Source organism: Hyla sarda, chromosome 5, assembly GCF_029499605.1.
Source record: "Hyla sarda isolate aHylSar1 chromosome 5, aHylSar1.hap1, whole genome shotgun sequence".
Taxonomy (NCBI): Eukaryota; Metazoa; Chordata; class Amphibia; order Anura; family Hylidae; genus Hyla; species Hyla sarda.
In genome coordinates this window covers 34,829,951-34,846,913 of record NC_079193.1, presented here as the reverse complement: position 1 = coordinate 34,846,913, position 16,963 = coordinate 34,829,951, and the positions used below count along the sequence as shown (strand labels likewise).

The 16,963-nt window shown below is 42.4% G+C and overlaps 1 protein-coding gene across 14 annotated transcripts in view; it reads right to left on the bottom strand.

The window, feature by feature from the left end:
• The window catches only part of MALRD1 (MAM and LDL receptor class A domain containing 1), a 551,665-nt gene that overhangs the window by 287,495 nt on the left and 247,207 nt on the right, over nucleotides 1-16,963 (bottom strand). For all 14 annotated transcript variants that reach the window (XM_056519234.1, XM_056519235.1, XM_056519233.1 and 11 more), the window contains 5 exons: nucleotides 15,973-16,137; nucleotides 10,467-10,563; nucleotides 8,118-8,249; nucleotides 6,259-6,411; nucleotides 2,271-2,376 (listed from right to left, as the gene is read on the bottom strand). In XM_056519234.1, the coding sequence (XP_056375209.1) occupies nucleotides 2,271-2,376; nucleotides 6,259-6,411; nucleotides 8,118-8,249; nucleotides 10,467-10,563; nucleotides 15,973-16,137 (653 nt within the window). The remainder of the gene's footprint in view (nucleotides 1-2,270; nucleotides 2,377-6,258; nucleotides 6,412-8,117; nucleotides 8,250-10,466; nucleotides 10,564-15,972; nucleotides 16,138-16,963) is intronic.

Sequence of the window (16,963 nt, the reverse complement as noted above, 5' to 3'; positions counted from 1 at the left end):
CCTGAGACCATAACTCTTTGAAAACTTAGTATTTGGTTCTGAAGCCCCCAAACTGTCATCCAAAAATAGGAAAAAGTGAGGATTAAAGAAAAATAGAAAGATAACTAATACAGATAAAGCAAACCCTTACATATTATAGTAAGAAAGATCTGCTACAAGCTGTAAATCACTGTATATGTAGAGGACAGGAGCTTCTTCGGGGTCCTGTACAGTACACACAGTGTCCCAAAAAAGTAATATGGAGCCGCCCCCACCTTGTGTCCAAAGGAGCAGCATGGAACATCTTAGCTATGAGGAGCGATTAAAGGAGTTACAATTGTTTAGTCTTGAGAAGAGACGTTTAAGGGGGAATATGATAAACGTATATAAGTATATAAATGGCCCATACAAAAAATATGGAGAAAAACTGTTTCAGTTTAAACCCCCCCCAAAGGACGAGGGGGCACTCCCTCCGTCTGGAGAAGAAAAAGTTTAGTCTAAAGGGACGACACGCCTTCTTTACCGTGAGGACTGTGAATTTATGGTACGGTCTACCTCAGGAACTGGTCACAGCAGGAACAATTAACAGCTTTAAAACAGGGTTAGATACATTCATGGAACAAAATAACATTAATGCTTATGCAGTCTTTTTTCAACCATACTAACTATGTAACTATGTAACTATGTAAGGCTGGGTTCACACTACGTTTTGTCCCATACGGGAGCGCATACGGCAGGAGGGAGCTAAAAGCTCGCGCTCCCGTATGTAACCGTATGCGCTCCCGTATGTCATTCACTTCAATGAGCCGACCGGAGTGAAACGTTCGGTCCGGTCGGCTCATTTTTGCGCCGTATGCGCTTTTACAACCGGACCTAAAACCGTGGTCAACCACGGTTTTAGGTCCGGTTGTAAAAGCGCATACGGCGCAAAAATGAGCCGACCGGACCGAACGTTTCACTCCGGTCGGCTCGTTGAAGTGAATGGCATACGGGAGCGCATACGGTCACATACGGGATCGCGAGGTTTTAGCTCCCTCCTGCCGTATGCGCTCCCGTATGGGACAAAACGTAGTGTGAACCCACCCTTACCCTGGCACAGGATAGAAGTGCAAATAAGTTCACACACTTCAGTAATACAGGGGTTTTACCAGTGAATGTCCATTCTGACTGGTCGGTTCTTCCAGCCAATTACACGTTTCGCAGATCTGGACTGTGTAGCATTGAATGGGGAGTCTGGTTTTAAGTTACAATGGTCCAGAAAAGACCATTGTATGTTGAAAATATTGTAACCTGAGGCCATTGTTAGTTGAGGTGCTATTGTAATTCAACAAAACATGTTGAACCACTTCATTAGAGGGTAGACAACTTTAGGGGGGTTTCAAGGATTAGAAACATATGTCTGTTTTGTTACAAAAATAGTGCCACACCTGTCTACAGGTATTACAGCTTAATTCTATACACTAGGACAGTGGTCTTCAAACTGTGAACCTACAGATATTGCTGAAAGTTGTAGTTTTGCAATTGCTGGTGGTCCGCAGTTTGGGGACCACTGCACTAGGAGTTAAGCTTCTATACCAGACTCAACCTGACAGGTGTGGCTCTGTTCCATTAGGAAAGTAACCATGTTCTGAGAACTCCAAACTGAAATGATTGAGTCTAAATGGACATGTTCACATAAGCATTACAAAATCTGCACCAAAATCTGTCACCAGTGTCACCTGCACTAACCTGTCGGTACCGACAGGTAGTGCAGGTGACACTGATGACAACGGTATTTACCTTGTCCCGTTCTGTGCAGGGGATCTCCGGTAATCATCTCTGTTCGCTTAAGCTCTGGGCCCGGCTTGGGGCACGGGCGGAGCTTAGTGACATCACCGCTGCTGTTCTCTAGCAGCCGGACCCAGCAGAGAGCAGCAGTGGCTTTGGGCATGGGCGGAGCTTAGTGACATCACCGCTGCTGCTCTCTGTTGGGTCTGGCGTCTAGAGAACAGCAGCGGTGACGTCACTAAGCTTTGCCTGGGCCACAAGCCGGGCCCGGACCTCAAGCTAACAGAGAAGATTACCAGAGATCCCCCTGCACAGAACGGGACAACGTAAGTACCGTTGTTCTCAGTCACCTGCACCGGTACTGACAGGTTAGTGCAGATGACACTGGTGACAGATTTTCTTTAATAAAGGCATAAATGACATTAAATATTAAAGCGTCTTAATTTTCTTAGCCAATATGCACAGCATGTAAAAGAAAACTTCTTTATTAATGCATAAAAGTGAAGAGATAAAAGTCTTCTCACCAGAAGGTCATAGAACAGCCTTGTCCTGCTTGACTGAACCTCGGACTCCTGAGCTCTGCCATCTGACTGAAGTTACTAGCCTTCCTCTGAATAAACATGAAATGCCCTAATAAATAAAAACATAAATAAAAAAACACATAACACATATTAGACCATCATGCATCTAATATCTCTGATCAGATTCTACATCATGAATGTTTTATCTTGTTTATCATCAGACGCACTTTGAGCCAAACCACAGGAGGTCAAAACTGTTTTTTCATTTTGCATTTAAGAAGATTTTACTATAAAGTCACTACAAAAAAAAAAAATTCTTAAGATTCCGGTTTGATGTTATGATATTTTACACGACTGTCCCACCGATGGCCTAACCTAAGGAATAATGGATTTGAGCTTCATTACAAGGCCTTGCTACCCATATGGATAAATTGTCGGCCAGGGTAGGCCATAAATGTTTGAAGGGTACCCATCACTTTACAAAAACTTTTGATATGTCCTAGAGACTTGTAAAAAGTTTTGGTCAGTTGGGATTGGGGTGCACAGGTCCCGACCAATCACTGGAATGAGCAGGGAGAGGCATGTGGCTAAAAGTTTCTCTCCCTGCATTCTGTGCGCACAACCCGAGGTGGTCCTATATATTTACAGGGATGAAATTATTTGAATTATTTGTATGTTTGCTCAGTCTGTAATTTAATGGTCATTTTTTTTTTAACAGTGAGAGAGAGAATAACAAGAAAAAAAATAAAGAAAAACACATTTTAAATTTATTTAAAATAAGTATTTGATGTTCCTATCAGTAAGCAAGATTTCTGGCTTCCAGGTGTCTTTTATAAAGGTAATAAGCTGAGATCAGGAGCACTCTCTTAAAGAGAGATTTTAATAAAATGTAAAATGTAATTTAAGCAGTAAAGGTAAGAAGGATGTACAGCAATATACATGTGGTGAAAACAGAAACTTCTTTATTGGATCACATGGAATACATCAACCAGAAATGATTGGCGGCAAGTTTCGGATCAAAATAGATGCTTAATCATGGCATATAGATCTATTTTGATCCAAACAAGTCATCGATCATTTCTGGTTGATGTATTCCATATGATCCAATAAAGAAGTTTCTGTTCACTGAAAGTATATAGCTGGACATCTCCTTCTGGTCAGCTACATTGGAGCAGGAAATGCTGCCGCCCAGTCCACTGCGCAGGTGCTGTGATTGGGGAGTTGAGAGCTGTCGGCTAAAAAATTTTTAGTATGTGTATTAAGTCTTAGTTTCCTTGGTTATGGCTCAAGTAAGAGATTCACAGACCTGGGAAGACAAAATGACCGCATATTAACTGTAATGACTGCAGAAGCAGCTCTGCGGCTGATACGGTACGATGTGCCCTGGTGATTTGGAGATGCCACAAACTGTTTTATCTTAAAGGGACAGCGCTTACTGAAGCATGAATTTGGAAGACACAAAAAGGCCTTTAGTTCATGGATATTAATTAAAAGTCAACTGAATAACTAAGATAAAGCAGATTATGGATTCTCCGTGGACCAGTTTGTTTATTTAGAGATTTGGGGTTCTAAATTTTACATACAAATGCAATGCAAGTTTGCTGATAACTAAGTTCTTCATTCTTCAAATGGGGGGGGGGATCCAATCTCTGTTATGATGAAATGTAACAGCACCTTCATTTAACACACAAACACATATGAATCCTAACTGCAATCGGAAGGATAATTTGAAAATAATTTTAGGGACCTTTGCCATTGCCACCACCCTGCTTCACTGTAGGGATGATATTGGGCAGGTGGTGAGCACTGCCTGGTTTCCTCCAGAAATGACACTTTGAATTGAGGCCAAAAAGTTTGAACTTGGTTTCATCAAACCTGAGAATCTTGTTTCTCACGGTCTTGTTTCTCATGGTCTGATGGTTTTCTGTAAACTCCCCACGGCTCTTACTGAGGAGAGACTTCTTTCTGGCCACTCTTCCATAAAGCTCAGATTGGTGGAGGCTTTGGCGATGGTTGACCTTCTGGAAGTTTCTCCCATCTGCATAAAAGAGCTCAGCCAGTGTGAGCATTGGGTTCTTGGTCACCTCTCTTACTAAGACCCTTCTCCCCCGATTACACGGTTTGATGGGCTAGCCAACCCTAGAAATATCCCTGGTTGTTTTACATTTCTATTTAAGAATCATGGAGGCCACTGGGCTCCTAGGAATTATTGGGAAATACATGTTTTGATCCCCTTCTCCAGATCTGAGCCTTCACACATTCCTGTCTCTGAGCTCTATAGGCAGTTCTTTCTGCCTCATGGTTTGGTTTTGCTCTGACATACATTGTCAGCTGTGAGACCTTATATAGACAGGCCTGTGTCTTGCCAAATTCTGACCAATCATCTGAATTTACCACAGGTAACTCCAATCAAGGTGGAGAAACATCTCAGAGATGAACAGGTAAAAACACATAAAATAAATAAATAAATAAAAATGAAAGTAACAAACGTTCATTTGCATGATAACAATACACCACATAAACATCATCCCAAAAACATCAAATATCAACATCAGTGGAAGTGTCCATGAGTGATTAAAGTAACACTGCAGTTCCAGCAAATATAATAAATACATTTGTGGTGTCCCGGTACAGGACCTGGTCCTGCCCTTGTCTGAGGTCCCCTCAGCTAGAGTCCCTCCATGTCCTGGGGCTCTCCTGTAGGACTCACCCCTAGTCGCCTCATAAAAATCTATTGTATATTTATATATATATATATATATATATATATATACATATATATATATATTTAATGTATAGGAAATATGTGTATAGGACCTTAGTGGTCACATGATATCCAGTTGTGGTGTATAGAATGCTTAAGGACCTTTGGAGGTCTTGTGATGTACCCAGAGTTCACTGGGTCATGACTGACAGGTTCTGCTGACCAATGAGCTTTGTCCCACCCCCTTAATAAATAAGGGGCTGCTGCCACTAAATTCTCTCTCTTCTCTCTTGAGACCTGTGCATAAAAGCAAGCACATATCATCTCATCAGCATCATCAATTCATTTAGGCCACTGCCTGTAAGAATCCGCAGCCACTAAACGTGAGTTATCCAAGCTCAAACTACTGAATCCTGTGTGACTACTAGAAACTCAAATCTCCTAAAAATACTAGCACAGTGGCTATAATCAAAGCTCATTGCTTCTGGAGTCCCAGCAGACCTGTGAGGAACCTGTATCCCGGTTCTCTCTCTCTCTCTCTCTCTCTCTCTCTCTCTCTCTCAAAGACTGTTGTGTTCCATGCCGTTGCATAAAATATACAGTAAAGTTACTTCAAGTTTTCTTCATAAAATCCGCTTTGGACATTCCGTTATTTCTCCCTGACGTTTGTGGGACGGTTGACGGTAGGATTTTTACATTGAGGAAACTTCACCCTGGCGTCACAACATTTAGGGTTAACACCAATAGACCCTACACTATCATCGCAACACCCCAGTCACCATTGCTCTTCTCCTGGATCACCACACATTGTAGAGTATAACAAAGAGTTTCTCATTTACTTTCTGGATCTGCTGTCCGATAAGCTTACTTGGAAACAAGAAAAACCTTTTTTGGTCACATGATGACCACACATACAGTTGCATGGCTCATCACAAAACAAAGTGTCCCAGTTGTCCATATCAACCAATCAGATCATTTCTTTCATTTTTAACAAGGGCTCTGCAAAATACAAGAAGTGATCTGATTGGTTGCTATGGGCAACTCAGAAACTTTTCCTTTGCACAGGTTTTGATAAATCTCCCCATAGGTCTTATACAAGTCCTGTATCTTTATAAGCTACAAACTTGTGTGTCCATCAAAGATGAAAAGGGAATTACTACAAAAAGTGTATTATTACATTTGTATGCAAAAAATAACTTTCACATTTTTGAAACAGAAGTACCCTTTTAATATGAGAGACTAGATATACTAGGTTTTGGTTCATACTGTTGATTAAAGGAGTTTTACCTTCAGTGGAATTAGTGGTATGGTCCAAAGGTGGGGCTTGGGAGAGAAATGTTTCTGGTAAGCTGCTTCTAGAGTGCCGGACCCAGTCAAAGAAATCAAAGTAGCGCACCTCATGCCAACCACAGTCGTCTGATTCAAAGTCACATTTAGCAGCTGGACAAAATACATAGAAAGGGATTAATTGGATTTAGAAGTTTTAGAGTCATATGAGTCATTAAAGAGGTCCTCCAAAGGGAAAATAATTATCAGAAAACTACAACTGCCAATATGTCCATAGAGCCATTGGTGCCAGAAAGTTATACAAATTTGTAAGTCTTTTCAGTACTTAGCTGCTGTATGCTCCAGAGGAAGTTGTATAGTTCTTTTCAGTCTGACCACAGTGCTCTCTGCTGCCACCTCTGTCCGTGTCAGGAATTGTTAAGAGCAGGTAAACAGTCCACAGTAAACCTCTTTTACACTGGACAGTTCCTGACACGGACAGAGGTTACAGCGGAGAGCACTGTGGTCAGATTGGAAAGAACTACACAACTTCCTCTGGAGCATACAACAGCTGATAAGTATGGGAAAGATTTTTATGAAATTTAGTAGAAATTTACAAATCTGTATAACTTTCGGGCACCAATGGCTTTTTGGGCATACTGGCAGTTGTGGTTTTTTGATATCTGAAGGGGCATAGTTTAGAGACTACTGAACTACAATAAAATTAAAGGGGTACTCTGCTGCCCCAGCGCTTGGAACATTTTTGTTGCTTGGAGCGGGCGGCGGGGGTTGTGACGTCACGGCCATGCCCCTCGTGGTGTCACGCCATACCCCCTCAATGCAAACCTATGGGAGATGCCACGCCCCTTCCATAGACTTGTGTTGAGGGGGGAGTGGCGTGACATCACAAGAGGCGTGGCCGTGATGTCACGACCCCCGCCACCCACTCCAAGCGTTTTAAATGAACCCCGGGTGCTGGATAGGGGATAAGATGTCCAGGGGCAGAGTACCCCTTTAAGGGTGATAGGGAAGCATCAAGATGCTGCAGTACAGTGTACATGTTCAAGTTTTTTCTTTATGCATTTCACAATACCTTCTGCTGTCCATTCCCTGCCTACCCCTCCATGACCTATGTGCTCTCCAGACAGGTCTAAATAAATATGAGCAGCGCATACATCCAACAGGCATCCTAATTGAGGTGCCAGATTAATGTGAACAGTCACATTCAAATAAATGGGATCAGTTCTACAGTATAAACAGTTTCCCACCGGCACCAGAGGGAAATGCCACCGGATGGCAGGATGTAGGTGAAGGGGCCATAGTATAGCAGGGTCCCCTGTTCAAGAACCTCTTGGTCGGAATAGTGAGCGTCCCATGCTCTGGTTAAGGTATGTGTCTGATCATGGGGGGGTCCGAATGCTTGGACCCCCGTGATCTCCTGCACGGGGCTCCGACTCTGCTGTGTCTCTCCAATGCAGGATGGGTGTTGGCCACAACGTGACGTTGTGGCGACACAACCCCTTCATGTATCTCTATGGGAGAGGCAGGGATGTAGCATTCATGCCTCCCCACCTCTTCCACGGAGCTGTATGGGGGGGCGTACCATCGACCTCACTGAGGTGGATGCTACGCGCATCAGCCGGCGCACAGCATGGCAATGTGGGGGCCCTATTCGGGAGATCGTGGGGGGTCCCAGCGGTTGGAGCCACGCGATCAGACACTTATCCCCTATCCTGTGGATAGGGGATAAGTTGTTTTTGCTGCAGATCTCCTTTAATTTTGATTTCAATAGGCCCCGTGTAATGCTCAGTGTTACCTGTGGCGCTGCAGGGAAGCTGAACACTTAAAAATCTTTGCTAAAAGAAAAAAAAAAAACTTACGACATAAATTCTCATCAATGCCATTGGCGCAGTCCTTTGTAAAATCACAGCGCTTCTTCCATGGTATGCAGGTCCCATCTCCGCAAGAAAAGTCAGACGGACAGTGAAGAAATATGGGCTCCTTTGATTTACCTGTAGATAGAAGTAATTGAATACATACAGTGGGTGTCGTGTTCCAAAAGGTCTATATAATTATTATTAGGAGCGTGATTCTCGGGCACTGACTACAACGGCGTTATAAAACTCCTGGAGACAGGACAATGACAAATGGCGCTAGAGGAGCAGCATTAACCTCTGCTCTGTTTAAATTGCAGTAGTAAGTCACAGCGGATGCCAGGTACTGCACAGCCGCTCTCCTGTAGGGTCTGCACGGCACGCTGCAGGATATTTATCGACATATTGTTCACAAGTTCCTATACTGATGTTGGTTCACCACCGTTCATAACGTCTGATATTTAGTGATTGTTGTTTTTTAGTAGCCATTTGCAAAGCAAAGTATGTCTGAATTTAAAGAGTACCTGTCGCTAAATAAACTTTTCTAAACTACCTCAGGCTATGTTCCCTAACTACTCCTAACACCCCTCCCACCCTTAAAAAAAAAGAGCTTTAAAAAGCTGTGTATCATACCTTTCTTCTAGCTCATATAGTGAAATCTTGGCATTTCCTAGCAGGCACGACATCCTTGAAACCTGCTGGGGGACCCCTTCCACCCTCACATGGTTGCAGCACTGTGATGAATAGAAGACCTTGAAGAGGTACTCTGCCCTAGGACATCTTATCCCCTATCCAAAGGATAGGGGATGAGATGTCAGATTGCGGGGGCCCTGCCACGGCAGAGCCCCGGGATCTCGGCTGCAGCAACCCTGTTATCATTACGCACAGAGCAAACTCGCTCTGTGCGTAATGACAAGTGATACAGGGGCCGGAGCATCGTGACATCACGGCTCTGCCCCTCGTGATGTCACGGCTCCGCCCTCTTAATACAAGTCTATGGAAGGGGCGTGACAGCCACCACGCCCCCTCCCATAGACTCATATTGAGAGGGTGACGTCATGATGCTCCAGCCCCTGTATACCCCGTCATTACGCACAGAGCAAGTTTGCTCTGTGCAGTAATGATAATGGGGGTGCTGCAGCTGAGATCCCAGGAGTCTCCAGCGGCGAGACCCCTGCGATCTGACATCTTATCCCCTATCCTTTGGATAGGGGATAAGATGTCCTGGGGCGGAGTACCCCTTTAAGCTCTGTGCAACAGCTTTCAGTCTGTTCCTTTTTTCAGTGAGGCTCTGTTCTGCTTTTAGTCTGTGCAGCTTTCAATGAGGCTCTGTGCAGCAGTCAATCAAACTCAGTGCAGAGAAACACTTCCTGAGTTTGGTCTCTTGCCATTACAAGCAGGAGACCAAAATCTAATATTTTGACCAGATGGAATGTGCTCTAGCCAAGCAGGGAGACCTCTGGTGGCCAGAAGCATACAACCAAAAAACTAACATAAAATGTTTTTTTTAATGGAAGCAAATCACAAAAGTTATTTATTTGGCATAAGGAATCAAATATTAAAATTCATGTTTAATGAAAGAGTCTATTTAAGCATCATGTGATATTATCTGTATTTAGGGGGGACATTGACCAAGCCAAGCCAGTGCTGATAATCCTCTAAAGTGCAAAAATGTGCACCTTTAGAGGAATTACACTCCTCGCACCAAGAGGGCATGAAGAATTCTGGGGCAACATCCTGCAAATTTAAAGGGGTACTCCGCCCCTAGACATCTTATCCCTTTTCCAAAGGATCTCTGTGCAGCACCCAGCATTCGTTTCGAACGCTGGGTGCAGGCAGTGGGTGTCGTAAGGTCACGGCCATGCCGTTGTGACATAACACTGCCACCACGCCTCCTCCCATAGACTTGCATTGAGGGGGCATGATCGTTACTTCACAACCCCCACTACCCGCTCCAAGCACTCGGAACAAAATGTTCTGAACGTTGGGGCAGCGGCGTAACCCTTTAAGGTCAACTTGATCAGAACGCTCGGACCCAGAGGCTTCACGGCCAAGCCCCCTTGTGACGTTACGTCAAACCCCTTGCATTCATGTCTATGGTAGGGGGCGTGGCTGCCACAACGCCCCCTCTCATAAACATGAATGGAGGGGGTGAGGCGTGATGTCACGTGGGGGCGTGGCAGTAATGTCCCAACCACTGCCGCAGGAACCCGGGGTTTGTTTAGAATGCTGGGTGCTGCAGGAGATTGCAGGGGGGCCCAGCAGCGGGACCCCCTTTGGAAAGGGCATAAGATTTCTATCAGCGGAGTACCCCTTTAAGAGAAAATAACTGACTACATAATGTCCTTGTTTTACCTGAAAATGTGTTATTGGTGACACAATGCTGAGAAAAACTGATGTCATCAATAGCAACTAAGGCCTGAGGTGAGAAAAGCGAGGCTTCCAGAACGATCTGAAATGCAAAAGAACATAATTAATGTTACATACTACAGGAGTGGAAGAAAATCATGTGACAATTATGTGAGGCTTTGTTCACATTGTTTGCAAGATGTTGTGCAGGATCCATTGTGAGAAAGGTCCAAAACCATACACCATAAACCCCACTGAGTTATAATGGGATCTATTACGGTTTCCATGAGACAAACCTGTCTTAGGAGTGACGGGGCGATCCCACAATCATCGGCCGAGGCAGGACATTGATGCAGCCGGGTAGGAGATGAGCCTCGTCCTGGAGAACTTGGAGGGTCACAGAGGTCAAACCCCCCCACGATCAAATACTTATCCCCTATCCACAGGATATATATTTTTTTATAATGAAACATGCCCGTTTAGTCAAATATTAAAGGGGTACTTCAGGAGAATTATTTTTATTTTAATCAACTGGTGTCAGAAAGTTAAACAAATTTGTAAATGACTTCTATTTAAAAATCTTAATCCTTCCAGTAGATATCAGCTGTTGTATGCTCCAGAGGAAGTTCTTTTCTTTTTGAATTTCTTTTCTGTCTGACCACAGTGCTCTCTGCTGACACCTCTGTCCATGCCAGGAACTGTCCTCAGCAGGATAGGTTTGCTATAAGGATTTGCTATTGCTCTGGACAGTTCCTGACACGGACAGATGTGTCAGCAGAGAGCACTGTGGTCAGACAGAAAAGAAATGCAAAAAGAAAATAACTTCCTGTGGAGCAAACAGCAGCTGATAAGTACTGGAAGGATTAAGATTTGTTTAATAAAAGTAATTTACAAATCTGTTTAACTTTTTGGCACCAGTTGATTTAAAAAAAAAAAAAAAAAGGTTTTACCGTAGTACCCCTTTAATTATTATCTCCCAAATGTCTGCTTCCCCTTTAAATGCAGATTCTTTTTTAAATCTTAATATGTGTAAACCCAGACTGGAGTTTTACATATGGTCTTCATCTTACTGTTCGGAGAACAATTTTAGATTTTTTTTCACACAATATGGCATACATTAATTTAAATAGCTAATGCACACTAAGCAATCTGTTGAGACTATATCAAAGCCATCCATCAATCTCGACATGATGTAATATTTGGCTTGCAGTGAAGCGCTAAATGGCAATGCAGAATTCTGAAGGAAAACAAAACTATATGGAAGTAAGGTTTATTGTAACACATTCCTCATAGGAATAAAGTTAAGTGAAACGCTGAAAAAACTAAGTACATTAAAGGGGTTATCAGGGAAAAAACTTTTTTTCATATATCAACTGACTCCAGAAAGTTAAACAGATTTGTAAATTATTTCTATTAAAAAATCTTAATCCTTTCAGTACTTATGAGCTTCTGAAGTTAAGGTTGTTTTTTTCGGTCTAAGTGCTCTCTGATGACACGTGTCACGGGAAATGCCCAGTTTAAAGAGGTTTGCTATGGGGATTTGCTTCTAAACTGGGCGTTTCCCGAGACACGTGTCATCAGAGAGCACAAAACAACCTTAACTTCAGAAGCTCATAAGTACTGAAAGGATTAAAATTTTTTAATAGAAGTAATTTACAAATCTGTTTAACTTTCTGGAGCCAGTTGATTATATATATATATATATATATATATATATATATATATATATATATATATATATATAAAGTTTTTTCCTGGATAACCCCTTTAAGCTGCCGGATTGGGAAAGAAAAAACTTTAACAGTAAAATGTTTCCACTTTTAGGCCCACATGGAAGATTCATGGCAACAAGTGAAAGTTCACTGATATTTTTAAAATTTTTTTTTTTTAAGTATGGAAAAAATAAAGACTTGGATGCAGATTCCCATTGAAGACAGCCATCCACCATCATCAAAGGCAAGGATTCTTTACTGTAAGAGCAGTGAGACTATAGAACTCTCTGCACATGATGTTGTGATGTCTGACTCAGGGGGGGCTGGGTGTTTTTTATGTAAAAATATAATATTGCAAGTTATAAATACTACATTTATAGGGATAAAACATGATCCAGGGGTTTATTCTGAAAGGAATTTTTCCTCTTTTATACGGCAATCGGCAACAGTGTCATGGTTTTCTTTGTCTTCCTCTGGATCAACACAGTAGACTATAGGTTGAACTTTATGAACTATGAAATTCTGGACATAGTTTTGAAGCAGAATTCACATGGATATAAAGTTCTGTCATGTAAACTCCTGTATTACTGTAACCTCTGAGTTCTATGGAGCATTAATACTGCGCTCACTGACATCTATGAGGCTCTACTTTACCTCTGTATTTTGCTGAATGTGACCCAAAAATGAAATCATGGTGCTAACCACACTATTGCCTTGTCACATGGTGCCCAGAACCAGCATCTACTGTGGTGAATACTGACTTTCTCGTTACTATAGGGCAAGAGGCTGTACGGCCAACATATCCAAGTTTGTATGTACAACATGTCGGACCTAAAAACAATATGGTGTTAAAAATATGGATATTCATTTAGGAGTATATCCACAGTAATTTCAACACAACTTAAAGGGGTACTCCACTGCCCCAGCGTTCAGAACGCCCCCTAAATGCAAGTCTAAGGGAGGGGGCGTGGTGGCTGCCATGCCCTCATCCATAGACTTGCGTTGAGGGTGTGTGTCGTGACATCCGTTGGGCGTGGCCATGACGTCACGACCCCCACACCCAGCATGTTCTGAATGCTGAGGAAGTGGAGTACCCCTTTAATCTAGTAGTTGGATGAACAGTAGACCTCACTCAGTGCCAGGCAATGTACATGCTCCAGTCTGTTTACACATTCTCTTAGACTGGGCCGTTCTTTCAGGCGGCCCTCACAAGCTCTTTTAAGGCACTGCGTTTTCAGAGTCTACGTTTCCGTTCTTCATCAGATTCTTAAGCTCGTCTTGCTGTACATTTTTTGAAGGGGTAATCTACAGTGCTCGAGCGTTCTGAACATTTTGTTCAGAAGACACTTGAAGCCGGAGGCCATGATTGTGATGTCACAGCCACGCCCCCTTGTGACATCACACCCCCTCCAATCATGTCTATGGGAGGGGGGCGTGTCGGCCGACACGCCCCCTCCTATAGACATGATTAAAGGGGGAATGGCGTGACGTCACAAGGTGGTGTGGCCGTATCGTCACCATCACTGCTGCAGGAACCCGGCATTTGTTTAAAACGTTTGGCGCTTTGGGAGATCACGGGGGCGCCCCAGCAGTGGGACCCCCTTGATCAGACATCTTATACCCTATCCTTTGGATGGGGGATAAGATGTCTAGTAGCGGAGTACCCCTTTAAGTATTTGTTCATGGAATTGCTTTTTTGATCGAGGCATTGTTGGATGAGATGGAATAACAATGTCCATTTAAAAAAAACTCAGTTCTCGAAGACAGATTTTGAGCATATGCGCACAAATGTGATGCGCAAAAGTAGTGGCAACAATATGATGGTTCTTGAAGAGTAAAACAAACATTAAAGGGGTACTCCACTGGAAAACATTTTTTTTTTTAATCAACTGGTGCCAGAAAGTTAAATAGATTTGTAAATGACGTCTATTAAAAAATCTTAACCCTTCCAGTACTTATCAGCTTCTGTTATGATCCACAGGAAGTTCTTTTCTTTTTGAGTTTCTTTTCTGCCTGACCACATTATTCTCTGCTGACATCTCTGTCCATTTTAGGAACTGTCCAGAGCAGGATAGGTTTTCTATGAGGATTTGCTCCTACTCTGGACAGTTCCTAATATGGACAGAGGTGTCAGCAGAGAGCACTGTGGTCAGAGTAAAAGGAAATTCAAAAAGAACTTCCTGTGGATCATACAGCAGCTGATAAGTACTGGAAGGATTAAGATTTTTTAATAGAAGTAATTTACAAATCTTTTTAACTTTCCGGCACCAGTTGATTTAAAAAAAAAAAAATGTTTTCCAGTGGAGTACCCCTTTAACTGCATGGCTCACTACATACAACAAACTATCTAGAACAAATGAAGGGGTAGTCATCCTCTCCTGCTTTACTGATTTCCGTCAAATTTAATAGGGTTGTGTATCCACTGAGCGTGAATATTCGCAAGGCGAATATTTATCGCGAATATCGCAAATTCGCAAATATTGTGAATATAGCGCTGACTATTCGCAATTACGAATATTCACATTTTTGTTTTCACAGTACACATCACAGTGATCATCCCTCCCTGCTACCAGCTTGTGGTGTAAACAAGGCTCCATTACTAGTTACTGTGTCAGAAGGGCGGGCGCCCGAAAATTCACATATGCGAATTTTCGCGCATATTGATCCCTCCCTTCTTTTAGCTCTTTTATCACCTGATATTGCGCATGCAAATTTTCTGGTAAATGCGCATGCAAATTTTATAGCACATAGTAAAAAAAAAAGATCACGAATATGCGATTTTGCAAATATATGACAAATTTTGTCCATATATTCGCAAAATATCGCAAATTCGAATATGGCCTATGCCGCTCAACACTATCCACTCCTTATAAATTATTGTGTTGTTTGAGACAAAGGCGTTCTCAAGTTATCAGAGAACATACAATCAGACAAAATCCATCCCAGTCAAACAGTAGACCTCACTTAAAGGGGTATTCCAGGCAAAAACTTTTTTTTATATATCAACTGGCTCTGGAAAGTTAAACAGATTTGTAAATTACTTCTATTAAAAAATCTTAATCCTTCCAATAGTTATTAGCTTCTGAAGTTGAGTTGCTGTTTTCTGTCTAACTGCTTTCTGATGACTCACGTCCCGGGAGCTGTCCAGTTCCTATGGGGATATTCTCCCATCATGCACAGCTCCCAGGACGTGACATCATCATTGAGCAGTTAGACAGAAAACTTCAGAAGCTAATAACTATTGGAAGGATTAAGATTTTTTAATAGAAGTAATTTACAAATCTGTTTAACTTTCCGGAGCCAGTTGATATATAAAAAAAAGTTTTTGCCTGGAATACCCCTTTAATTCGCATAATCATGTATATGACTGATCTTAGGTATAGATATTTTTTTAAAATCTTTTTTGTATACTCTGTATCTGCCACAGCAGTGTGCACCCGTGTATTAGGTTGTTGTGCTGGCTATTTTTCTTTTTGCTTGTATTTACTACACAGGGGGAATGGCACCCTCTTTAGCTGTGCACCCCTCCCTCTTTTTCACAGGTGTTTTTTTTAAATTGTATATGGATCCAGCATGTCACCCAGTCAGAGGCTATATGCCCAGCAGAGGTGTAGTTGGTATCTGAGCGTTAGGCTCAGATTTTGTGCTAGGGTCCCATCCTAAATGAGGCCACCTCCCCGTGGTGGATGGGGGACACGTTTTGATCAAAAAGTGCGCTAAGAGCCTCCATTTTTTGACCAATGTGTGCTGCTGCCACCCTCTTTTTTATATATATATCATGGGGTATAGACAATCCTTACCTGAGCAGTGTCCGGTGAATCACTCTTGATAGGTACAGTGGCCTCAGTCCAGTTGTTGTCACTAGGGTCAGTGATCTCATGCAGTAGTTCCAATCCATTATTAGGTAATTTTCTTCTGAATATTGATATTTTAGAGGATTCCCACATCTGGTACCAAAACTGCATCTGTAACGTATTGGTGTTATTAGGCTGAGAGTATTTATTACATAATAAATGTGTCATTACCGTACATATTCCATGACAATGTACTTATATGAACCATATTCAGCGCTTTCTCACCTTCCACAGCATAAAAGGGAAATTCTAGGTATTCACTAGAGAAAACTGCAATAAAGAAATCCCCTTTTTATAGGGATTATGGGTGGGTATTTATCGAAGGTTTTATGTGTTTTTTCCCCGTTACTTTGGCGCAACACTTTGGCTTTGTCTTTTTGAGCCAAAGTTTGACGCATCTTCTCCTCTGTCATTTTTTAAACTTTCTCAAAATCACACGGTCCTGTGTGTGATTTTTACTTTGGTCAGTAATTCATCATTTGCGCCAATCGATCTTTGGCACAATTTTGCGCCTTTAGGGGGTGCTCTTTGGCGCAATTCACGGCCAAGAAATTTTGCACATGGAAAACACACTTAGCGATGTCAGAAAATGTAAAGGCGTCAAAATACATTAAAAACATTTTTTGGGGAAAGCAGCGACGCCTCCGGGGCTGCGCAATACTATCCTGCGACATAGTTGTCTCTGAGGAACCTTCACCCTCCGTTGAGCCAGCATTGGACATGGCCGCACAGGTTCAGGAAAGGTAAAGCCAACGGCTGTCCGGGCATGCTGGGAATTGTAGTTTTGTAACATCTGGAGGTCCGCAGGTTGAAGACCACTGCACTAAAGTAACCAAAAAAAAAAAAAAAAAACTACTCAAGTTAAAAATAAAATCCATTTCACATGGTGGCTATAAACCCCACAAAAGAAAATACGGTAACTCACGTCGCTTGCTCA